The sequence below is a fragment of the Copadichromis virginalis genome, linkage group LG9 (assembly GCF_057382275.1).
Source record: "Copadichromis virginalis isolate Kocher_CV1m ecotype Utaka linkage group LG9, C_Virginalis_male_GT1.1, whole genome shotgun sequence".
In the NCBI taxonomy this organism is placed as follows: Eukaryota; Metazoa; Chordata; class Actinopteri; order Cichliformes; family Cichlidae; genus Copadichromis; species Copadichromis virginalis.
In genome coordinates this window covers 20,541,976-20,567,248 of record NC_140626.1, presented here as the reverse complement: position 1 = coordinate 20,567,248, position 25,273 = coordinate 20,541,976, and the positions used below count along the sequence as shown (strand labels likewise).

Genomic DNA, 25,273 nt, shown 5'->3' with positions numbered 1-25,273 from the left:
ATGGGATACTGTTACATGTTTGCATAGACTTTTGTGGAATATGGAGACACTCCTGGCATTATATGAGCAAAGTGAGACTCATTTTTTAGGGTTGGTGGAGATGAGTGTGAAGATCCAAACAATCCCTGTCAGTGATGGAGAAGCTTTGATGAAAATATTTGGTAAAAAGTTCACCAGCATGAAGGAAATGAAGTTTCAAACTTTCCTTAGGAGGAGCCCAGCACGCCTGCTTAAAGAAAAGTGAGTGTGGCGATGTGGATGCTTGCAGCGACTGCTGTATAGAGGCCATCCTGCTACACATGAAACACATCAGAGTCATAATTGTTATTTTAGTCACGTGTTTGTTTATTATCCTTATTGTTTTATCTGGGACAGTTTGCAGACATCTCAGAGAGAGGAGACACCAGCATCTGAACAGAGACTCAAACCAGCAACCTGCAGCTCCCTGCTTGGCTGCTCCAGTTTTCTCCTCACTCATGTTGCCCACCAGTGATTTCTAGCTGCCCACCCACACAGCAGGCTAGAATATGCGCTGAGCCTCAGCACCCAATACTTGGACATGTTTTCTTTATTAAACAATGAACCAGACCCCAAAAAGTAAACAGCTGTTATTGCTAGGCAACGGGAGCAGCATTTGGAGATGCAGCACCTGACATTCCTGACCATGTGGGCGGAGCATGCATGAAATGGAATGTTTAGTAGAACTGTGCAACACAAGCACTTAGTTCCAGCATGTTTCATTGTATCCAGACACAGCTAGAGACACATCTACAGCAGCATCTCTGTGCAGGACAAACGACAGTTGACGAAGAAACATCGAAAACTTCACTTCACTCCTCTACAAAACGTTGGTTCCTTTGTTTAAAAGGCCAAAATGAATCAAGGGAGATCGAGAAGAGGATCGGCGAGTGCTTCACCTCACAATACAGTACAGCTGATTCATTTTAAATTTCAAATGATACAGGCTGAAAATGTCAAATTAAAAGAAGAGGCAGAAAAATCAAGAGGAGAAGCTAAAAATTCAAAGTTTGAAACTGAAGTAGTATTGCAGGAATTACTGGATGTGGGTCTCAAACTTAAAGGAGAGAAGATAAGAAAACAACAGGCAGAAAACGAGAATGAAAACATGAAGAAAGAACTGTTGCAAGCTCAAAAAGCATTGGAGGAAGAGAAAAGCACAGCACAAGAAGCCAAAAATAAATATCAAACTGCAAAGAAGGAGGCAGGAAATGTGATGCAGGAATTACAGGAGGTGCAGGAAGCTTTTGAAGAGGAAAAAAGCAAAATGCAGTTGGCAACACAAGACGCTGCAAATGTAATGGCTGAAGCTGAAACACTAAGGAAGGAATTACTGCATGTGAAGCAACAACTTGAAGAGGAGAAAAAATGTAAACACGAGACAGAAAATGAGATTGAAAATATGAAGAAAGAATTGTTGGAAGCTCAAAAAGTGTTGGAGGAAGAGAAAATTAAAATACAGGAAGCAAAGAAAGAAATGGAAGATACAAAGAGTTACACTCAAAACATGAAGGAGGAACTGATGAAAGTGCAAGAGGAACTTGCAGAAGGGAAAATTGAGTTGAAGGTATTCAAGAAAGAAACGACGGTGACCAAGAAAGGCTGCAAAGATGAACTTAAAGAAATACAAAAGCACAAAAAGGAAGCTAAAGAGCTCCTCAAACACAAAGGGAAACTGGCCAAACAGCAGCTGAAAGAAACATTTAAAGATGCCGAGGAGCAGCTCAACAAAACCTTAAAAGAGCTGAAGGCAAAAGAAAAGCAAGCCGAGGACAGGAGGGGATTCTGGAGCAGACTGCTGAGAAAGAACTGACCCAGCAGCATCTTCCTCCTTCCCCCTCTCTCAACCTTTCTTTCACAAAAATCCCCCAAACTTTACTTGGGACGTTTGTTTGTTTTTCAAAAACTCTATTCTGAATGCATGTACTGACATACAAAAATAAAATTGCCATAACTTGACCTCATGTTGCCTGCTTCTTTTCTTGTGTGTCTGTGGATGTAAAACAGTAACACACTTTCTGCTCTGTGTGTTTTTAATTGCAAATAAATGCAATATGTTTTCATTTTAAAATGCAGTGCAAAAAACTTCTGCTTTAAATCTTTTTCTTTTTTTTTAGCAAAAAGCTTTTTTTTTTTGCCTGTTGTGGAAGTTTTCCATTTAAATAAAGCCTGCAGACGAGCGGTGAGCAGTAGCTAACATTCTTTAATCAAAACACACAAAGAACAGACAAGCAAGCTTGATGAAGTCCCTGCATGACCGCGGGACAGACGGTCAGCAGAGTCTCCCTGAGCCTAGCATGGCTCTCAGTTAAATACCTTCTCCAGGAACAAAAGGCAGTACACAGCTGTTTCACACCTTAAGGTTCACACTCCCTTGCTTCCTACCAGAGTCCTCAAAGACACAAAAGACTCTTCCTGTGGAGTTGTCTGCTTCCCCCAACTTCCTTACTAGACCCCCAGCATTTGTCTTACTGTATGAGTGTGAGACATGTTAAAATCCAGTGGCACCAAGGTATCATACAATAAAATAATGTGATTAATGCATAAGTAAAAGAAATTCCTATACATGCCCCTTCCTGATTTCTTATGTTTTAACATGTTTGTTACACTTACATGTTTCCAATTTCAAATGTTAACACAGATGTTCAGAGTAAATACAGATTGTAGTTTTTCAAATGATGATTTCATTTAGTTTGGGGAAACAGCTCTCCAACTTTACCTCATGTAGAAAAAGTCATTTCCTTCTAAACCTAATAAGTGGTTTTGTCATCTAGCAAGAACTGCAGTCAAGCATTTGCAATAACTAATAAAAAAAGCACTTGGGACAATTGTGTTGGTGACAGCTTTTGTTATAATATCAATAATATTTCTATGAATATGGGATACTGTTACATGTTTGCATAGACTTTTGTGGAATATGGAGACACTCCTGGCATTATATGAGCAAAGTGAGACTCATTTTTTAGGGTTGGTGGAGATGAGTGTGAAGATCCAAACAATCCCTGTCAGTGATGGAGAAGCTTTGATGAAAATATTTGGTAAAAAGTTCACCAGCATGAAGGAAATGAAGTTTCAAACTTTCCTTAGGAGGAGCCCAGCACGCCTGCTTAAAGAATAGTAAGTGTGGCGATGTGGATGCTTGCAGCGACTGCTGTATAGAGGCCATCCTGCTACACATGAAACACATCAGAGTCATAATTGTTATTTTAGTCACGTGTTTGTTTATTATCCTTATTGTTTTATCTGGGACAGTTTGCAGACATCTCAGAGAGAGGAGACACCAGCATCTGAACAGAGACTCAAACCAGCAACCTGCAGCTCCCTGCTTGGCTGCTCCAGTTTTCTCCTCACTCATGTTGCCCACCAGTGATTTCTAGCTGCCCACCCACACAGCAGGCTAGAATATGCGCTGAGCCTCAGCACCCAATACTTGGACATGTTTTCTTTATTAAACAATGAACCAGACCCCAAAAAGTAAACAGCTGTTATTGCTAGGCAACGGGAGCAGCATTTGGAGATGCAGCACCTGACATTCCTGACCATGTGGGCGGAGCATGCATGAAATGGAATGTTTAGTAGAACTGTGCAACACAAGCACTTAGTTCCAGCATGTTTCATTGTATCCAGACACAGCTAGAGACACATCTACAGCAGCATCTCTGTGCAGGACAAACGACAGTTGACGAAGAAACATCGAAAACTTCACTTCACTCCTCTACAAAACGTTGGCTCCTTTGTTTAAAAGGCCAAAATGAATCAAGGGAGATCGAGAAGAGGATCGGCGAGTGCTTCACCTCACAATACAGTACAGCTGATTCATTTTAAATTTCAAATGATACAGGCTGAAAATGTCAAATTAAAATAAGAGGCAGAAAAATCAAGAGGAGAAGCTAAAAATTCAAAGTTTGAAACTGAAGTAGTATTGCAGGAATTACAGGATGTGGGTCTCAAACTTAAAGGAGAGAAGATGAGAAAACAACAGGCAGAAAACGAGAATGAAAACATGAAGAAAGAACTGTTGCAAGCTCAAAAAGCATTGGAGGAAGAGAAAAGCACAGCACAAGAAGCCAAAAATAAATATCAAACTGCAAAGAAGGAGGCAGGAAATGTGATGCAGGAATTACAGGAGGTGCAGGAAGCTTTTGAAGAGGAAAAAAGCAAAATGCAGTTGGCAACACAAGACGCTGCAAATGTAATGGCTGAAGCTGAAACACTAAGGAAGGAATTACTGCATGTGAAGCAACAACTTGAAGAGAAGAAAAAATGTAAACACGAGACAGAAAATGAGATTGAAAATATGAAGAAAGAATTGTTGGAAGCTCAAAAAGTGTTGGAGGAAGAGAAAATTAAAATACAGGAAGCAAAGAAAGAAATGGAAGATACAAAGAGTTACACTCAAAACATGAAGGAGGAACTGATGAAAGTGCAAGAGGAACTTGCAGAAGGGAAAATTGAGTTGAAGGTATTCAAGAAAGAAACGACGGTGACCAAGAAAGGCTGCAAAGATGAACTTAAAGAAATACAAAAGCACAAAAAGGAAGCTAAAGAGCTCCTCAAACACAAAGGGAAACTGGCCAAACAGCAGCTGAAAGAAACATTTAAAGATGCCGAGGAGCAGCTCAACAAAACCTTAAAAGAGCTGAAGACAAAAGAAAAGCAAGCCGAGGACAGGAGGGGATTCTGGAGCAGACTGCTGAGAAAGAACTGACCCAGCAGCATCTTCCTCCTTCCCCCTCTCTCAACCTTTCTTTCACAAAAATCCCCCCAAACTTTACTTGGGACGTTTGTTTGTTTTTTAAAAACTCTATTCTGAATGCATGTACTGACATACAAAAATAAAATTGCCATAACTTGACCTCATGTTGCCTGCTTCTTTTCTTGTGTGCCTGTGGATGTAAAACAGTAACACACTTTCTGCTCTGTGTGTTTTTAATTGCAAATAAATGCAATATGTTTTCATTTTAAAATGCAGTGCAAAAAACTTCTGCTTTAAATCTTTTTTTTTTTTTTAGCAAAAAGCTTTTTTTTTTGCCTGTTGTGGAAGTTTTCCATTTAACATAAATTGTATTGCACCATCAATATTATGGAAATACATCTTCTGTAGAAATTTACATACCTTGTTGGGAGGAATAAGATCAAAATGTTCCCACACAGGTGAGGATATCCTCCTCTTCTTAGCTGGCTCCATTCTCTCCTGACTTTCTCTCATAAACCTCCAAACTGTCTCCAAATTCTCACTAACCGCAACTCTCCATCAAACACCCACATTTTTGAATGAAGTCTGAGGGGTTTATATCGCTGTCGTAGCTCGCGGCAAAGTTCGAACCACTTCCTGAACCAGTCACGTGGTACAGCCGGGCAGCGAGGCTTCAGACGTCATCATTTTCAGCTCCTCCCATAAATGAAGCAAGCCTCGATACGCGCATCGCAGAAACGCTCCCTCAATTACTCGACACAAGCTTTGAAGCCTCGATAGAGAACGTCACATCACTACTATTCGGGCTCAGATGACCCGGATAGCCACGGCTAACCCAAGGTTTCTGGATTTTCTTGCCTGATGATTTAAAGAACTTTGTTACTGCCTCAACCTCAGTAGTAATATAAAGGCACTTTTTTAACTAGTTTAGGAGCACTTTTCTTTTGTGCTCTGAAAGACACAGAGGCTAGTAGTTTTTAAAACAGAGTACCACAAACAACATGTATCCTTTTAGAAATAAACTTTTCTTGTGATACTTCTAAAAACCACATATTCTTAACTAGCCACAATAGCACTGTATCGACCCCCCAATGTTCCTTTAATGCAACCTATAATTGTCTAGTAGCCACACAAACGCACTGCAACAGTAAGACTTGATGAGACAGAGGGGGTTACAGGTAGGGCCCCAACAGTCAGCAAAACAAGTCATAAAACAATAAAAGCTGCATACTTATCAAGAGCATCCCAGCACACACATCCCAACTGTAGTTCCATAGTTTTTCACCTTTTTTCTTTACAAACTGCTCTTTTCATCTCTCCATGTCAGAGGTCAACTGAAACCAAGTCCACCTATATAAAAACACCCCATCAGACACACAGTATTTTCCTCAGCACTTCACAACTTTCGCAAGGTATATCGTTTTAACTTTTTTTTTCGGACCCCGGACACAGCGCTGTGAGGTAGTTAGCACACAATTTGGCCATGTAGAAAGCATCGTTTGTTTGGAACGCGTCATCACTGTTCATACGAGTTTAATTTAATCAAACCTCATTTTAGGATCTACGTGGCTCCTCATCACTCGCCGATTCATCATTTTATTTAAATATCAGAATTTTCAGAATGGTGATCCAAGCGGGACACAGAGGCTGCTAGTTTTAACGCACCAGAATGCCGCAAATACAAATAAAAGCCTGACTATCGAGTGAGCCTAGCCGCAGCGACACCTTTCTTTCAAATGGATGCCTGCTATGGGGCATAGCCTGCAGGTGCGTTGGAGCCGACTTTGCTACCCGCACAGAGCGTTTCAGACAGTCGGGCACTGCTTATGCAATAAAGAAAAACAACAATACAGCATGTTTCTCTGCTCCAAGACATCCGCGGTCCTTTCACACGGTAAGCATGTCTGTTATACCCAGCGCATAAATGTCTGTATGTCAGCGCTGATTAAACCCTGTTTAAAATGTGACACGTTTGTTGTCCAAAAACATTTCCTCTAAATTTGCAAAGTTACTGATTTAAAATCTGCTCTAAGAAATATTTCCTGTGATCTAAAATTTGGCACATTTATATTTGTGTCTGGTAACAACAGCAGCAAATGTGCTGTACAGCTGATTCTTTTGAGGGTGTAGCGCCTTCAAAGGTTGACGTAGGCACCATGTAGAGTTATAAAACGGGGTTTATTCTGGTCTCGGGAGAACTGCTCAAAGAAGAAAACGATTTTTTTTAAAACATCACATCAAAATGCATTCTTCTACTTTGTGTAAATCAATCACAACGTAATTAATCACAGAAAATAAAACATTTAAAGAACACAAGCAAAGTAAGTTGACCTCCAGGAGGGGCTAAATAGTCCTTTGTGGCCTTACTATCTTTTTCTAACTTATTTCTTGCACTTATTTAATTTTGAACATTACTTTTTCCATGTGTGGAGCTAACCATGTGTGCTAGCAAAAAAGGGGTTGGGTGGAGACCCAAAAATGCAACCAACTCTACATTCCACTGTTCATCACCAGATGGTGCAAAAGCGCAAGATCCAGACATAAAGCATCAAATCCAAAAGTCCTTTACAGAGGGTTTTTATCATTATTATTATTATTATTATTTATTATTTAACTAACTTTTTAAATGTTTCACACATTAAACATTAATGCATGAATGGATGTGTATTTTAAAATGAAATACTTACAGAAGACATTGTTAATTATTAACAGCTTAATTATTGTGCTTTGTATATGCTACATGTATATATAGTACATGCAGTATGACAGGAACACAGAGGTTTAGTGCCAGACTTCACATAAAAAGTATCAACTATGTTAGGATCCATGATTATCATGTGTGGTGTTAGTTTACATTAGTGGCTCCTCTCATGAAGGTGTGTGGATCTCTCACCTCTCTCCAAATTGTGGTTGTGTGTTTGATGCTGAAACAGATGAAGACTGCTGATTGGCTGACGTAGGGTACAATATATATTTTTGGTTTTTGGTTTGGGCAGTGCTCACCGCTACATTAAATAAACTGCTGCTCGTGTGTGTTTGTAGGTTCTCAGTCATCCAGCTCATGGTTGTCTAAGGAGCCTGGAAACACTTCAGCCACCTGGAAATACCCAGCCTGCAGAGTACATCATATGATTTATTGATTTATTTTGTGTTCATGTCACATGGATGGATGTGAAATTAATTTATGATTGTTTTGTTTTTTGTCTGTTTCTAGAGGAGACGTCGTTCAGGTTGCAGGACTTGGTGGTTATAGAGTAAATGCCACCGGCCACACACGTAAGACCATATTTTGTTTGATTATTTCACAGTTAATGCTAGAATCTGATTTCGGTTTCTGTGACTGTTTTATACTTACATTTATGTTTTTTGTTTAATACTGAATGAAGAACAAGTTTTTTTCTTTTTGTAAATTTTGGAGTAGATATACTGTGCGCCAAGTTCCTTGTTTAAAAATCATTTGGAAACATAACAAAAGATGAAACATCATTCTACTCACAATTTTAGCTTTTGAAAGATTATGAATAACTTTTGTTCTTTTCCTTTTTCTCTAGTCCCTGATGAACCACCTAATCTTCAGTGTGCAGACATGTGTGTTGCTGACTGTGAGCCTACCAGATACTCTCAGTGTACTGCATATGTGCCATATAACAACAGGCTGTGTCTGGAAGAACATCAAGTAGGGTGGGGTTAGTTAACTGCTAATATTACTGTATATCATCTGTGTATGTTTTAGATATTTTGGGGAGCACAAACTACATTTCTCTTCTCTCAGGGTGATTCTGGTGGTGGAGTGATTTACAACAACATGATTTATGGTGTAATCAGTTCTGGTTTTGAACGTGTCTGTACTGGACCAGCTGTTACTGTGAATGTTTGTTCTGACATGAACTGGATAAATCAGAAAATTGCTCAAAATAATGGAAAATAACTGAATGAAAATAACATCCAGAATAAACAATCATCTCTACATGAAACTTGTGTGCTGTGTGTTGTTTCTACTCTAGAATATCTTCATGTTAACTGCAAATTGTGAACCTTTTTCTTTGGTCTAAAATATTGTGTCAGATTTGCAGCTTGTGTGTGTTTGAATGTGGTGTCAGGTGTGTAGCAGCTCATCCTGTTGTTCAGAAACTCTCAGACTCACACTGTGAAGATGCAGAAAGGCTTTCTGATCAGACATGCCACCAATCAGCTGCAGGGCCTGAACATGATAGACTTCATAAATCTGAGTTGATTGTTGGGGGTGGAAATGTTTACGTGGAGGCTGTTGGCCTCCGTGCACTGAGGGCATTAAAATAAATACAGTAACCATCAAAATAAGTTTTGTTGATAAAATACATTTCTTGAAACCGTCCATTGTTTTGTCCGAACTCTAAAAACTGAATCCAATTTTCAAACTAAAAGCAGTGCTTTCAAAATTTACACTAAAGCAAAAAACCTACAAGAACAAAAAATAAACAAAATAAAATTATAGTACATAGCGACATATGTGTTTTATTTCTCATAACACATCATTTCCATCTTGTCTTCAGTCCTGCATTTTTATACTTCTAAGACCAAAATGAAAACTAAACTCTTCATATTCACAAACACTATTTGTTTCAGGATTTCATCATGATTCATTTTCCATATGAGGCAGTGCTTTCAAATTACTTTTGAAGTAGTACAGAGAAATTACTCTTCTCCTCGTCTTTTAAATTGCATCAATATTTTCCAACTGAGCAGTAAAAGGACACGGAACTCAAACATGAAGCATCAACGTGATGTTTAGATGTCAATTAATATTACAATAAGAGACTAAAGTAACTCGCTTTGAACACTTCAGTTTTCTCTCTTGATGCTGCTGTTTGTTTCCTCCCCCACTTGTATTTTTCTGCACTTCAGTGAATGTGCATAGCGCCCTCTGTTGTATGTTTGGGAGAACTGCACTACATTGTCATCAAACGAAAGTGTGCAGAGGTGGAAAATGAGCAAAGGAAGCACATCAACTGAAGAAGCTTCTTGGATCAGAAGTTAAACATCATCCAGAACCTTAAAGAAGTAAAGTCGCTTTCTTTCCAGGCTCCTTAGACAACCATGACCTGGATGACTGAGAACCTACAAACACACGAGCAGCAGTTTATTTAATGTGGACCTGAGCAGTGCCCAAACCAACAACCAAACAATTTTTACTGAACCCTACTTCAGCCAATCAGCAGTCTTTATCTCTTTCAGCATCAAACACAAACCACACCTTGAAGAGAGGTGACAAATCCACAAACACCTTCAAATGTAAACACACATCACACATGATGAACATGGATCCTAACATAGTTGATACTTTATTTTGTAAAGCCTGATACTAAATGTATGCAGGCCACCTGAACTGCTTTTTCTCGAGTGCCGCCCACTGGGTTGGTCACTAGAACTGTGTGTTGCCATCACTGGAGCTGTGGTTGGTCTTTTAGATTATTTAGACTGGGACTGTTTTTTGTTGATTAGGCGGCATGGTGTCCTGACGGCTGCCTCTGTTGTTTTTTTTCCCAGGAGGAGGAGAGTGGAGCACAGGTGGACAGCAGCCATGGGAGCAGAGAGCACAGAGTTTTGGGTGAAGACATGACACAGGAGTCGAGGGAGCTCAAGGGATTATTGTGTTGTCTTATTTACTCCACAGTAAATAAAGAGCACTGTCCATCGCACGAGTCCTGCTTTTGGGTCCTCCTTCCCCACTTCACAAACACTGAAACTAATTATACAGGTAATAATAAAGGAACCAGAAGTTCACATCTATAGCTTTAAATTTGGATAAATCTGTCAACACAACCATCAATAATAGAATAAAATACAAACAAACACTGAAACTAATGAAAAATTACACATGATATATGAACTGTGGAAACTAACTGAACAATAAAACTCAGAATAAACAAATTCAAACATTATATGAAAGGTATAAACTGATTTGCATCTTATTGATTTGCAGGCTCACTTTGCTCCAGGACTTGACGACTGGCCCAACCCGTACAGTCTTTGGCTCTTAATACTGAATGTTGAAAACTGATACTCATGGACACCTTATTTCAGCCTCTTTACTTTGCATAAGAGACCCAAAGCATTACATTAACATGATGTTGTCTAGTGGACCAGCACGTCCATTACATGTTTTGCCGTTATTGCTGTTTGTTACGAGTTCAAATATTGAGGGTGAGCACAAAACAATAATGGTCCAGAAGAGCTTCGGTCAAACAATGATTTTAATGAACACGCGCGTGGGGAGATGAACACTGCCCACAGACAGCATCGATCTCCGCCCAATGATGCACAAGCAGTTGTTTTATACCATCAGGGTTTACGTTTATGACGCCCCCTCATGCGTCAAGCAGATACAATACATGCATAAGTTTCAAAACCACAAATGTTCTGTTGACGACTTTGGACACATTTAAAAGGACATCTTCTCCGTCTCGAGGCCAGGTGCTTCCTATTAATCTTCTAACTCTCGCTTATCTCCTGGAACAAACTGTCCCTTAGGCAGACACAATTTTGCAGTCACAAGCTTTTGCAAACTATTATTTGAACTCTTACCTAAATATGAGTCTAACTACTGTTTGTGTGTGTGTGTCTCGACCTCCAACGCACTCAGCCTCACCCCGCCCGTTGATGCTTCTAACCTTTTACCAGACAGCTCTCTGTGATAGGTGTAATAATCTTAACTAAGAACATGTGTAATCTATTGAATAAATGCTTTGATGAAATGATAATTAATGTAATGGTAATGATGATGGTTATGAATAGTAGCAGTAAAATATTTCCCTGATCTCCACACTCCCGCTTTTGACCTCTTGACCACAAGAGGTCACCATACGTTGCTTGTGTCACTCCTCAGCCCACTCAGCTGCTTCCATGTCCATCAATGGCATCATGGGCCCGGGTCACCGTTCCCTCTCTAGCCGTCCTCTGGCCCAGGGAATGAGACAACACCCTCTGAGACATCAGACAAAAACAAACACCTTTCCCTACTACGCCTCCCACACTCATCTCCTCAATTGGTCTCTTAATTCTTCAAACTTGGTTCAAGCTATCATGTTTGGGACTCTCTAATCAAAAGCGAGCCTGACTTATGGCCTTGGGTCCCTATTTCGTCTACCTTTAACAACGGTGGGAGTGAAGCTCCCGTGGAATGTGCTCTCTGTCTCCTCTATTATCAGAAAAAGCAAGGTCCTGACTCTCTGAAAACAGTATTTCTTATAACTCAGCAGTATAATGCATCATAAAACAATATCATTCATTCACAATAAATCAGCAGCCTAATGTAATACAAATCAGTTTAACAAATGTAATAGTTATCACCTTCTTCTAATTCAGGAGAATAATGCAAACTAAAACTACATAATAATTTCACAATCATTAATCAGGGGCATAACGTGGCATAAGATAATATAATAATCTCACAGTCCCCCTTTGATCTCTTTTAAAAGAGATCACTTACACCCTAGAATCCAGGTTTGCGAGGTCCATTTCTTCTTCTTAGTCCTGAGGCCCTGTGTCCCCGTTTAACGAGTGGACCATATTGGATGACCTCTGTGTTTGCACAGTTCAGATGCAAGAAAAACTATGATTACAACAACAATAGTAGTTACAGATGACACTCCCATCGCTCTCCAGTTCTCCCACAGCTTTATCTTGGTGCTCCAGTTTCCCCAACTTCATTTTGGTGCCACCTTGTACCTTTCAAACGTACTCAGACTAGAACCTCTGTCCAAGGAGCTTTTAACCTTTACTTTATTGCTGCAGCTATCAGTGTCTTCCAGTCGGGTGATTCTCTGCCCGTCTTTCTTCGACCTCAGGGGTTAGACCACCCTTCAGTCGTTGCACAGATCAGGGGATTATTCTGCCCCGATTTTCAAACAACGATCTGTGTATTCTGGGGTCACAGCCGTGTCCCCCTTTTTACCAAGAGCCTCTCGAACCTCGTTGGTCTGGTGTTCCTGGTTTTTTGCCAACCCCTTCATGGTTATTGCTGTGTTTATGGGATCCATCCTTTTGAGGTGACTAGCTAGAGCCCAAACTGCATGACCCTTGGCCCCAGTTGCTGTCTCGGCAGTCTCCACGCCTATCTCTGCTGCAAAGGATCCTCATATCTCCGTGACCTCGTCTGGTGTCTGTTCCTTTCTCTGTAAGACAGAAAACCAAAACACCTCTCTGCCTAGCCTTAATAATCTAATGTTGTTATTCATTGTTCCTCGAGTGATTCAAAATTGGTTTAGAATATTCAGAATGTTCAGGACTCTCTGGCCCAGGGACTTATTCTAATCATAATCTATGTGTGTGTAAGCGTGTTTGCATTTAGCCCTCTGCACTCAAAGTCAATACCTGCAATATATCAGTCCGGTCCATCACGCCGAACGAAGCTTATGACCTTCTAAAGACTGAGTGCCAACTCATTATGAGCACATTTGCAATGCGTATATGAAAATAAAAATAACCACTTATTTTAGTAAAAGAAATCAAAAACAAATTAACCATTTTTACTTCTAATCTTTGCCACCTTTTTACAAAAATCATGTGTTTCTTTCAGCCTTCCGTCCTACGATTTCCTCTCCAGTGCAATACTCAGCTTCTCATGAACACTGGGATTTTATCCTCTAAACCAGGGGTCACTAACAGGCGGACCGGGGTCCGAGTCCGGACCCAGTCGCCATCCTATATGGACCCGGACCTATAGTTAACAAAATATTAAATTATATTTAATTTTGACGGGGCGATTCAATTTTAAGCGGTAACCTTACATTGTATTAGACCAGGGAACATACTAACCAATTGTGTGCGAGTTACGCCACCCACGTGACACTACTTAGCCAATCACATCTGCGCATTCAAGGCGATCGCAACGCTGAGTGCAGACACAGACAGACAGAGGAAAGACATGGTGAGAGGTGAATGACAAGCGAGACGATTAACGATACAGTGAGACAAGACGTGAGCGGGAGTCACAAGAGGTAAAACAACTATGGCGCTTTCAAAAAAGAGAAAAGTAGACACCGAAAATAGAACTTTCAAGACTGAATGGACTGACGCATATATGTTCATTCTTCCGGCCGCAAGCAGCAAACCAGTGTGTCTCATATGTTCAGAAACCGTGGCACTGATTAAAAGTGGCAATGTCAAACGCCACTATGAGACAAAGCACAAAGCTTTTGAACAATCATACCCACCCAAGTCTGAACTCAGGTCCCAGAAAATTAGCAGTCTCAGAGCCCAATATGATCAGTCCACAAGGATCTTAACCAGTTCTTTCACCGCCCAACAACGTGCTCATGAATGTTCCCTCAGAGTTGCTTGGATTTTAGGTCAACACAAAAAGCCCTTTGCAGGTGTTGTCAAAGAGTGCATGAGTGCAGTAGCAGAAACATTACTTGAGGGTAAACAAAAAGAAGAACTTCATGACAAAATAAAGCAAATACCTATGTCAGCATCAACAGCCACAAAGAGAAGTGAATTATTAGCTCAGGATGTGCTATCCCAGCTGGAAGAAGCTATTCATAAGACACCATGTGTAGGCTTGGCTGTAGATGAGTCCACTGATGTGTCTGACAATGCTCAGCTGTTAGTTTATGTAAGGTTCTTCAACAATGATAAGAAAGAGTTCTGTGAAGACCTGCTAGGTGTAACTTCCCTTCACAGCACTACAAGAGGAGAGGATATTTACCTGGCCATTAAGGAAATGTTAACAAAGCGAGGAATAGAGCCAAACCAAGTGGTTTCAATAACCACAGATGGAGCCCCTGCTATGATGGGGAGAGAGAAAGGAGCTGTAGCAAGAATGAAAGAGGACAATCCCGAGCTAATCTCTTATCATTGCATTATTCATCAGTCAGTGTTATGCTCCACCCTGTCAGATGAGTATGCTGAGGTGATGAAAACAATGATGAAAATGATAAATTTTCTCAGGGCATCTTCTTCTTGTCAGCATCGCATGCTCAGGGAATTTCTCAGAGAAGTTGATGCACACGCTGATGATCTTCTGCTTCACAACAATGTGAGATGGCTTAGCAAAGGCAGGGCATTGGAGCGATTTTGGTCCATCAGAAGTGAAGTAGCAGCTTTCTTGGAAGAGCTGGAAAGTCAAAAAGCAACAAACTTTTCTCTCTTTTTAAATGATGGGAAAAACATGGATATTGTGGCCTTTTTGGTTGATATCACTTCACACCTGAATGAACTGAATTTGAAGCTGCAGGGCAAGGACAATTCAATTTGTGAACTGATGACAGCTGTCCGCTGCTTTCAGAGGAAACTTGAAGTGTTCAAAGAAGACCTGCAAGGAGACTATGCACACTTCCCAACAGTGAAGGAACAGGTTCAGGGACAGAGAGATGTGTCCTCTTTTGTTGACTTTGTTGATAAGCTGATTGAAAACTTCAGCAAACGTTTTGATAGCTTCAGCTTTGGACAGCAGCTCACCATGTTCATAAAGAACCCATTTGCCATCACTGATGTCAGAGGGTTCTCAAAGGAAGTCACACAGCACTTCAAGTGGGCAAATGCTGGGCCTCTTCAAATGCAACTAATTGATCTCCAAGCAGATGTGGCCCTGAAAGAGCAGTTTGGAAGAACTGAACCTGCCACTTTCTGGCCCCAATTGGTCTCTGAGACAGCTTTCCCAAATCTGAGGAAAGTAGCCCTGTACATCTTGACCATGTTTGGCTCCACATACAGCTGTGAGGCAGCTTTCTCCACAATGAACATAATAAAAACTAAATATCGTTCCAGGATCACCAATGAGCACCTACACATGTGTATGAGAATGGCCCTGACACCATTCCAGCCCAGATTTAAAATCCTAGTAGAGCGAACTAAAGCTCAGTTCTCTCACTGAACAACAGAAAGTTGGGACGTGGAATATAAGGGGGAAAGAAAGAGAAACTGTAAAATTGTTAAAATGTTTTGATGTTATCTGTTGAAAATGTATTGAGACTGTTTAGTCGAGATGTAAAATGTAAAGAAAAAGGGAAACTTTTTTTTTCTGAAATTAAGCACTTTGTTTTAAGATGCACAATTTAGCCATTTTATTTATTTTCTCTAATTCATTTTAAACAGCAGCCCTATTTCTAATGTAGGCCTACTGTGTGTTTCAGTGTTAACAATAAATTTTGTTGAAATGTTTTAACTTGTATTTTCATTGATTTGACAGTCTATTGTTCATACGTTCAGATATAAATTAAAAAAAAAAAAAAAAGGTTGCTTCTCTATCACAATCATAACGTAAGTTAGACATTATGATGTCCCGGACCTCTGCTTGAGAAGATTTTCTCCAACTGGACCTCCTCAAATTTTAGTTTAATACCCCTGGTTTAGAGGCTGTAATTTCTGCAAAAGGCGGACCTACTAAATATTGATTTCATTTCATTTCATTTCATTTCATTTCCTTTTTTTTTTTTTTTTTTTTTGTGGTGCCTGAATTTATGCACCTGCCTGATTTTGTAGCATGGGAGATGGGTGGTCTCGTAGGGTGTCTTGCATTGAAATCTGCTGCAGTGACCCGGTTACTGAGTTCACCAGATATCAACACAATTTCGATCCGCTCCTCACGTGTTAACCTCTTCGACATGTCAATGGCTGTGAACAAAGAGAAACTTGTAAATAACTCACGAAAGAATAAAGTTACATTGAAACCAAGCACACCATTGTTTTTCTTGTGACATTACCAATAAGTCTGATGTGTCACATGGCCCTCTTCCTATTGAAAAAAACAAAAGTTATGTCCAAGATGGCTGACTTCTAAATGGTCACCATGGTCACCACCCATCTTGAGGAGTTTGCCCCCTCACATATACTAATGTGCCACAAACAGGACTTTAATATCACCAACCATTCCCATTTTATTACGGTGTATCCATATAAATGGCCCACCCTGTATATTACTTTCAATGCTGATCATGACATTTTAATTCAAATGCTCTGTGATTTGGTTGGTTTTCATCACACCTAAAAGATAGAAGTGTTTATGGTCCAGTTAGTACCTTCAGTTAGATCTGGAGAAATAGAGATTCAGTCAGGGGTTCCTCAGGGATCAGCTCTTGGTCCAGTACTCTTTAACCTTTACATGTTTTGCATGGTACTATCAGAAAGAAGTTAATGGCCATTAACTTAGAAGTTTCTAAGTTAATGCCATTAACTTAGAAGTTTCTAAGTTAATGGCATTAACTTAGAAAAAAACCCCCAAACTTAGATAATTCATATCTCTAACTGACTTCCGAGAAACTGTTTAATTTGGAGGACTATCCAAATCATCAGTAGGATGACTTCAACTCGTTTGGAATGCAGCAGCCACAGTCCTTACACACACATGGAAAAGTTACCATCCAGTTAAAAGATCTGCTCTTGAAGACCTGACAGGTTTAGTAGGGTTTTAGACACTGAGCAAGTCATAGACGATAGGTGCACCCATCCATTTTCTTCCACTTTTCCAGTTCAGGGTCACAGGGAGACAGCACTGCAGCCTATCCCAGCTGTCACGGGGCAGGGTATACCCTGGACAGGTTACCAGTCTATCACAGGGCTAACAGAGAGAGACAGGCAAATATTCACACATTCACACCTAGTTTAGAGTTGGTAGTTAACCTAACCCCACTACCCAGATGTCTTTGGGGTGTGGGAGGAAGCCGGAGAACCCAAACAGACTGATATTTGACAGTATTATCTGTTTGATCCCAGTTCAACACAAAATTACCTTTAAAATCCTTCTACTAGTTCATTAAGCACTCAGTGATTTGGCCCAATAGTACATCGATGACTTGCTCAGTGTCCATAACCCTACTAGACCTTTCAGGTCACCAAGTCCGATCTTTTAACTGCTGCCAGAATTAGATCTAAGTGTGCTGATGATGCTTTTAGTTATTGTGGTCCTGTTTACTGGAACAATCTGAACTGATCTCTGCATACATTTAAACACAGACTCAGAAACGTTTTATGTTAAAAGCTCTACATTTAACTCTCTTTGTGTGTGTGTGTTTTAACTTATATTTTACTTCTTTGTAAAAATGTGCTATATCAGTTTTATGGTATAAAAATTGTATATTCGTTGTATATTCCTGTTTATGCTTTATGTGTAAAAATCTGAGCCATACAAGGATTCTTGCAGATATATGCATTATTGCAGTTTAAAATAAAACTAAAGCCTAAGTTAAATAGTAAAAAGCCTATAAGCATTATGACCATTTTGACCATTAGATGAAAATATAATTTTCTTTTCTTTTACTAGCATGTGTTTGAAAAGCTTTTCTCCTTAACCTTGCTGAGAAATACCGCTAGGTGGTGTAATAAAGCAAGTCGTGGCCTCCGTTACAGAGGCGCAAAGCGGCGATGCTCCAGCTCAACCGAGCCCAGCCCCCCACACGGCAAACCGGCCTGCCTCGGTGCAACAGGGGAGGTAAGCGCGGCTGCGCACGGAGCTCCAGCACTTGCTACTGGCATTTTCACGCACGTCGGACTAAAAGAAAACTAACTGGGAAGTTTATTTGGATAATTTTGAGATGTCGCTAATATACCCCAAAGGCCGGCGTTTTCCATAGGTTTTATTATATCAGTATTAGCTAACGGCAGCTAGGCACAAAGACGTGCAGTCATCTATACTAGCCGATGCTGGCTAACTAACTAGCTTGAGGACATCCTACTATCATACTCGGGTTAATCTCTGCTGACTCGCTCTCTGTGCTGCGTTAGCTGTTTCGTTGTAGCCGTTTTATCTGTACCACAAGTCAAGTGGCTGTGTGTGTTTTTTGCAGTCGCCACTCATGAGTGCGACACTTGGAGCAGCCTTTCTGCGTAGCGGGCTTGTTTCGTGGTGCATGTTTTCCAGCTAGCCGCGGCAGAGCTCGGGTCTGATTCGGGGGATGTGGTGGCAGTAGAAAAACAAGCTAACGATACTCTCGTCAGTACGAAGAAGTGAGGAAACACTTGATCCGAGTGGGAGTTCTCGTTTTCTTTTTTTCCTTCATTATTTCTTTTTTTTTCGTTGTTGTTTACGTTGATCGTGATCCCGGGCTGGATGACGCTGACGCGGACCTGACAATCACTGGACACGGCTGAACTGAAACGGGGAATATCGCTAACAGATCGAAAGGATTATTTCGTGTCCCTTAAGTGGATTTCGGCCTCTTGTTAAGGATCTTCGTGTGAGCACAGCAAGTGTTTGACCCTCCAGCAAAAATACCCTCTCTCCTAGAGCGACCTTTTACCCCCACAGCTTCACCCTCCGATGCGGAGATTGCAGTAGCACCGGCAACCAGACCCCCCTCCCCTCCGGCGGCCGGACATGCTGAAGTGTATCCCCCTGTGGCGCTGCAACCGCCACGTCGAGTCGGTGGACAAGCGGCATTGCAACTTGCAGACGGTTCCTGATGAAATATTTCGATACAGCCGCAGTTTGGAGGAGCTTCTCCTTGATGCCAATCAACTCAAAGAGCTACCAAAGGTATGCAGAGAATTTAAAACACCCATATACCAATACCCAGAGGGTGAGTCAGTACATGTCACTGCGCCAAATCCACATTTGCTAACAGTTGAGAATCACTCACCTGTTGTAGAGAAAAAAGGTGACATAACCAATAAAGCAGTTTGCATAATGTCAGCTGCTCAGGTACTTCCTCCTTATCAGTGCTGCCTTATTCCTTGCTTGGAAATGAGTTGCAGTGTTGTAACAACACATTCATTACAAAGTTGTGCTGCACATATGTTAGTGGATAGTGGGGCCAGTAATCAGTCCTTCTACAGTCAAAGCCATTAGTTGGTGTTACCTTATTTGCAATGGATTTATCTTGGCTTTTCTATTTTTTAAGTATATAAGTGAATTAAATCCTAAGTAAAAAAAAACAAAAAACCCCAATCCAGTATCATTTGTGTGTTTTTTGTCAAGAACAGTAGAGTGCTGATAAGCCAGAGTTTATCAATAGAAGAAAAAGTAGAGTATGGCGTAAATACTGGGGTGTTATTGTCTGTTAAGAAGAGTATAGAGGGTAGATGGACTAGCTCGGATCAAAACAGCTGGCATGCACAGTGTTGCCTGTAGCATTGGCCAGTTGGATTGGATGCAGCCTCTTGAAGGCATGCGTGGAATGACTTGCAAAGCCATCCCCACCCACACTCCCACAGTTTGAAATATGACAAAAGTTCTCTTTGCACTGCTCAGTTTATTTTAAGGGGAGCAGGACTGCTGTCGGTATGATTTCTTCAGACTTGCGGAACAAAACATTTGCTTCTTGCCTCTCAAGTGTTTAGTTGAAAACATTGTTCATCGGTAAGACCAGTGATTATCGTGATCGTCATGTTGCTGGGAGTATGTATGAATAGACATTGTCTGTCTTTATTTCACAACTTTAGCTTTAGTGGTGAAAGGGACGAGTGGCATATTCACCGATAAAGATTGTTAACAACTCAAGGTCAGCCGAGGCTGAAGTGTTGGCACCGGACCACCTGGGAATCAAAACACAATAGAGCTTTTTGTTATTTTCTCAGAGCAGTAGATACACATTCATTGCAGGAACCACTGTTGACCATTTATCCTACAGTCTTTTGGTAAATAAAACTGATATTCAAGACAAGAAAAAGGGGACAACCATTATCATATTTTCATATAAAGTAGCTTTGCATGATTGAAAGTTTAAAATAATCCACATTTATCTTACACTGTGCATTGGTGCAGCCCTTGAGATTGTAACCGTTTGAAATAAGCCGCTTTAGTTTCCTTTACTATCCAGTCAGAGCCAGGTTTTTGTGATTGGCTGTCTCTTGCAAACAGAGAGACAGCCTATCACTGTCTCGCTGTAATCAGTCATCAAGGATCCAAGTTAAACTTTACATAAATAAGGTAAAAAAAAAAAACCTTAAAAATTTTCTGTTCCACCCCACAGTCTGAGAACTACAGGTGTAGACTTATTTGGGCAATTTTTGTATTTTATTTCCTTTTCTTCCCTTAGTTTTTTTTAAACTACACTCTTACTGCCTTAGGAATTAAAATCTTGTAGGTTTTCTATTGTGCATGGAGAAAAAAATCAGCTGAACTATCTTAGCCTAGTTTGCCTGATCAGGTTCACTGGCAGACAGAGTGCTTTTCCTCAACTTCGTACCTGACAGACATCCACGGTGTACCTGGTTCCTGTCCTCTGAAACACAGAGTGACAGATACACCCAAATACTCCGGCACAGACGGCTAACCGACTGAGCCTGTCTGCGTGGCGCTGGCTTTAATCGAGAGACATAAATGTGTGGTGACAGAATGTCTCCTGTGGTCACGGTAAATGCGTAGCGTGCAGACACGAAGCATCTGGGTGCTCTGTGGTCCTCAGAATCAGCGGGGCTTCAGCGAGGAAGCGGCGCGAGGGGGTCAGGTCAATACAGGGTTGGAAACAAGGACACTGACTGTATGATGAATGGCATTGCCACTATGAGCTCACAGCTGAGTGCCTCTGTGCAGTTCTGTGCTCCTGCCCTGTCACTATGTATTCAAGTCAGAGATGACTCTCTGGACCTACTAGTCAGTCTTCAGCTATTTTTAGACTCAGTCTCACATCCTAGTTGTTTGTTTGTTTTTTCTTCTGTTGCTCATCAGTTCATCATGTGCGTCTGTGAACGAGCCAACCTTTCATATGACAAACAGCCTGGACAGCCTGGCCTGCTTTTTTCCTGCACCACCATGTACAACATGTGCCATAGATGGAGAATAATTGGCTCAGGGGGTGACACCTCTGCAAACTGTCACTTCTTTTAAATTAGCAAAGACGCGCTGGCCAGGTGTGTGTGTGTATGTGATAGGTAACGTATTGAAAAAGATTCAAGCACCTTTTCACAAACTATAGATGCTGAAATGCAGTTAACTGCTTTTAAATTGGTAGTGAAGAATAAAGCAGTCAAGATGTAGCAGTAATTAGTGTCACGCTGGGTGTGCATGGGTCTGGATGCTGTTGGTAGGGGTTTAACGGCGTGAACAGATGGGAGATTTGCACGGCCCATCCTGACAGTTTCTTAAGTTTGCTATGACTCGGCCCCAACCGCACTGCTCGCTGTTATCTCTGGTGATGATGTCTCCCATTTCCTAATTCAACAGCATCTTATCCGGGCACTGATTATTTTATGTAGAACAGTAATAGCATTAAGTTTGACTTATGTGTGTGGACTGGGTTTAGAGAGCCTTTAAGTCAACCACTGGATGGGGATTCCCCACATGTTCATACATCCTTAGTTGTTAATGCCACTCTCTTTTTCATGACAGGGAGTCCTTAATCATGCATTTGTTTTGCTGCTGGGTTCCTTATTGTGTAAATTACCATGTAGTTTGACTGTCAGGGTTTTCCTGACTTAAGACGGGCCTTTGGTGGGTGACTACACATGTAAGCTGGATTTGTCTGCAGAAAACTTCTAGGAAAACCCCGAGTATAAAAGGCCAAATTCTCCTGAATCCAAAGCAATGCTAGAGAAATCATTGATCTTAATTAAAGTTTAATAAAAGTCATAAATTGTAAAATGAAATGTAGTAGTCTCTCTACTTTCAGCTCTGTATTCTCAGCAAGGATGTTTGCTGTCTGAATTTCTTTTTAGCCGCTTTGAAAAACTAGCCTAGGCTGGAATATCATATGGAGGAAGAGGGAATAATCTTTTTAGCCACTCTCAAGTCCCATGACAGGTTACAAAGAAGTCCATTCACCCATCTGATTTCCTCCCATATCCAATGTCATAGCTCTTCATGTTTCCTGTGTGCTCTGTGTTGGCCTTCACCAGGCTTACACTAAATTTGCAGGCATATCATGATTCAAATGATCAATTTTAAGATTGTGTGTGTATGTGTGTGTGTATCAGTTACACCTGCCAAAATCAAACAGCAGGTTGCTGCTGTTTGCAGCTTTTCAATATATGCACTTGCTCTTGCTCTTGCTCTTCTATTGTTGAACTAGGGAACAAATCCTAACTGGGTGTGCCCCGGTAAGACTTTGCCAAACAGGTTTTATGCATGTCACTGCCGGTGCTGTTGCCTAATAGGGCCTTCCAGGTACAACTGAAGGTAAATGTTACAATAATTTATATGATTTGCTGTCTCAACACTGCTCAAAACCAGTTGTATGACGAATATGTTATTAAATAAGTGCATTATTTAGTTGTCTGTCATAGCTGTGAATGCACTGCTTTCTTGTTTATCTCCTTGACTGAATAAACTTGTAAGGTTTTATTTTAACTTGGTAAAGTTATGAGTGCAGATATTTAGTTTTGAATGGAGACAGGATGTAAACATGCTTGTTAAATAGGATGGGTGACGTTGTAGTCTTTTAAATCCTCAGCTGTCACCCTCTCTGTATGTGCTGACAGATCTGTGGCTAAAGGGCAGATTAGGGCTTCACCCGGCCATGAAAAAGCCCCGCAGCGCAACAGTTGTGACCCCTGCATGCAAGCCGGCTCGCCTCTGCGCACACTTCCTGTGGTATCTGCTTCTTTGCCACTTTGCGAATGTAAAATGCATTGATAAACATCTTGAGCGCCATTCTCCTGACTCCCTTGTGTTTATTCGGCCTTCGGTCAAATGAAACCCAAAGTGGCCTATTCACTTAACCTTGACTAAATGTGAATCAGTTTACACGAGTTTGAATGGGCAAGTGTATCTTATGGAAAAGCGATTGTACCCATCTTCTGTGTAATCCTTAATAAAGGTGTAAGAGAACATCACCCTGACTGGAATTTATAGCCTGAAGTGGGATGCTCACTAAGTTTTAGTGTCATAATCTAGGACGTGTATATTTCACCCTGTGTCCTCTTGAGTTATGCATTCTGTCTCGCCTCCCCGAGTTTCCAGTTAACTTTACAGTGGAGTCCTGGTTTGTCTCTCCCCTGCGACTAGCTGAAGTAGGCTAGGGCCAAAGATAAATTGCACCTGCCGGTGGCCTCTCTGCGGTAAAACGAAATCTGGCTTTTCTGCTTTCCTGCTGTTCATAACGTAGGGTAAAGCCGTTGTCCACACAGTGTAAACGTGTCCACATCTTAAGACAAACAGTAATATTTCCTCTTTGTGAAATTGACCCACCCCACTGTGGTTGTGAGAAAGCAGAAGTAATATTTTGCAATCACCGTTATCGTCATCATAATCACCACTAGGGCTGAACGATTATGGAAAATAATCTAATTGCGATTTTTTGCCCCAATATTGCGATTGCGATGCGATATGCGATTATTTTTTAAGGTCTTTGTCTTCTGTATTATTAAACAAAGACAAGCAATACATCATATAGTATGGCCAATACTATATTACATTAATTTTAAACTGTTCTTTCCTGGAAGACAGACCTCTGTTATGATGACATGAGGTGATGCATGAATTGATGACTGACATTTTTATTTAACTTCTTCAATCACAACAGTATATTTGAACATACACAATAGTTTATTTTTAGCTTACAAACATCTGAGCATAAAGTGCTGACAAGGAACCCTGGTGTAAACATTAAAATGAAAGTCAGTACAATGTGCAGATTGCAGAAATATACATAAAAAAAATCAGTGGCTTTACCACACTCAGTTTTTCGACATCTGTGAACTACTAGACAGTCATTCAATTAAAAAATAATATTAAATAAATAAAACTAATAAATAAAAAATACACACATCTTACTGATCTCTGCAGTCAGTAACATTACACATAAAGTGCAAACATAATAGCAATTGTATAAACACACACACACAAACACGCCTTTAAAGTTTAAAGGCGTGAAATTGGACGGTCTAGCCTTCTGATTAGCTAATCAGAAGGCTAGTTCTGATTAGCGTCACCGCTGTCTCGGTGGAGTTTAATAAACTCGGCCGTCTGCTTCTTGCTATCTAAAATATAACCAGACACTGGTGTAAATTCTCGACTGTCTCATACTTCTGTTTAATAAGTTTTCTGTTTGACGTTTAGTCAGCTGTGTGAAAACCAAGGAGGAACCCACCCGGGGGATTAATAAAGTTTTATTTTATCTAATCTAATAACTTTAATCTCAGCCAAACCGATTTACTCACGAACAAACAAAACACTGAAAAAAGCCCAACAATAACATTTTTAGGTTGTCTAAGTGACTTATATATTACGTTTAACCCGAGCAGCGAAACTCCGCGGTGATCTGAAAATGATGTGCCGGGAGTTGTGCCGTTCTCGGCCGCATCAGTAACCCTCGAGCTCCCGGCTAGCTGTCGAGCTGGTGGGTAGCAGACGCCTCTGAAAACGTCGAAGCACTTTTGCAAATATGGGATATCTTGATAAACCGAGCAGATATTTGATGTTTACACAACTACTTTCTCGCCTGAAAATATGTTAAAAGTTTATTTTGTGACCCAGAAAGATTAGTATGAGTAATTTTAAAACTTAGTAGCGGCCGCCATTGCTGGAAACTGGAGTTTGGTTGGGCCGCGCTATGAATTCTGGGATATGGTAGTAATTTGGACAGCCTTCGGCGCGTCGCTGTGACGTAATCGGTCTACAAATGCGGCCTCAGGAGGATGCAGCCCATGAATTGTATAATATAATCGCAGTATAATCGCAGCCTTTGCGGTTAGAAAATTGCACTT

General features: G+C 40.7%; 2 protein-coding genes and 1 long non-coding RNA gene across 7 annotated transcripts in view; all 3 read left to right on the top strand.

The window, feature by feature from the left end:
- The first annotated feature begins 6,550 nt into the window (after positions 1–6,550).
- On the top strand, positions 6,551–8,380 carry LOC146701778 (uncharacterized). Of its 2 annotated transcripts, XR_014922389.1 has the most exons (4): positions 6,551–6,608; positions 7,757–7,833; positions 7,929–7,990; positions 8,266–8,380. It is a non-coding gene; the product is annotated as an uncharacterized LOC146701778 (long non-coding RNA). The 2 variants fall into 2 exon arrangements; XR_014922388.1 differs by lacking the exon at positions 6,551–6,608 and having other exon boundaries at positions 7,693–7,833.
- A 6,484-nt stretch (positions 8,381–14,864) lies between these two features.
- On the top strand, positions 14,865–15,569 carry LOC146701777 (general transcription factor II-I repeat domain-containing protein 2A-like). The gene has a single exon (XM_085468898.1). The coding sequence runs from the start codon at positions 14,865–14,867 to the stop codon at positions 15,567–15,569; it is 705 nt and encodes a 234-aa protein (XP_085325024.1).
- A 2,501-nt stretch (positions 15,570–18,070) lies between these two features.
- The window catches only part of scrib (scribble planar cell polarity protein), an 81,558-nt gene continuing 74,355 nt past the window's right edge, over positions 18,071–25,273 (top strand). For 2 of the 4 annotated variants that reach the window (XM_085468115.1, XM_085468114.1), the window contains exon 1: positions 18,071–19,166. In XM_085468115.1, coding sequence (XP_085324241.1) covers positions 19,008–19,166 — 159 coding nt within the window. In that variant the 5' untranslated portion in view covers positions 18,071–19,007. The remainder of the gene's footprint in view (positions 19,167–25,273) is intronic. The other 2 variants (XM_085468119.1, XM_085468118.1) reach the window with 1 other exon arrangement.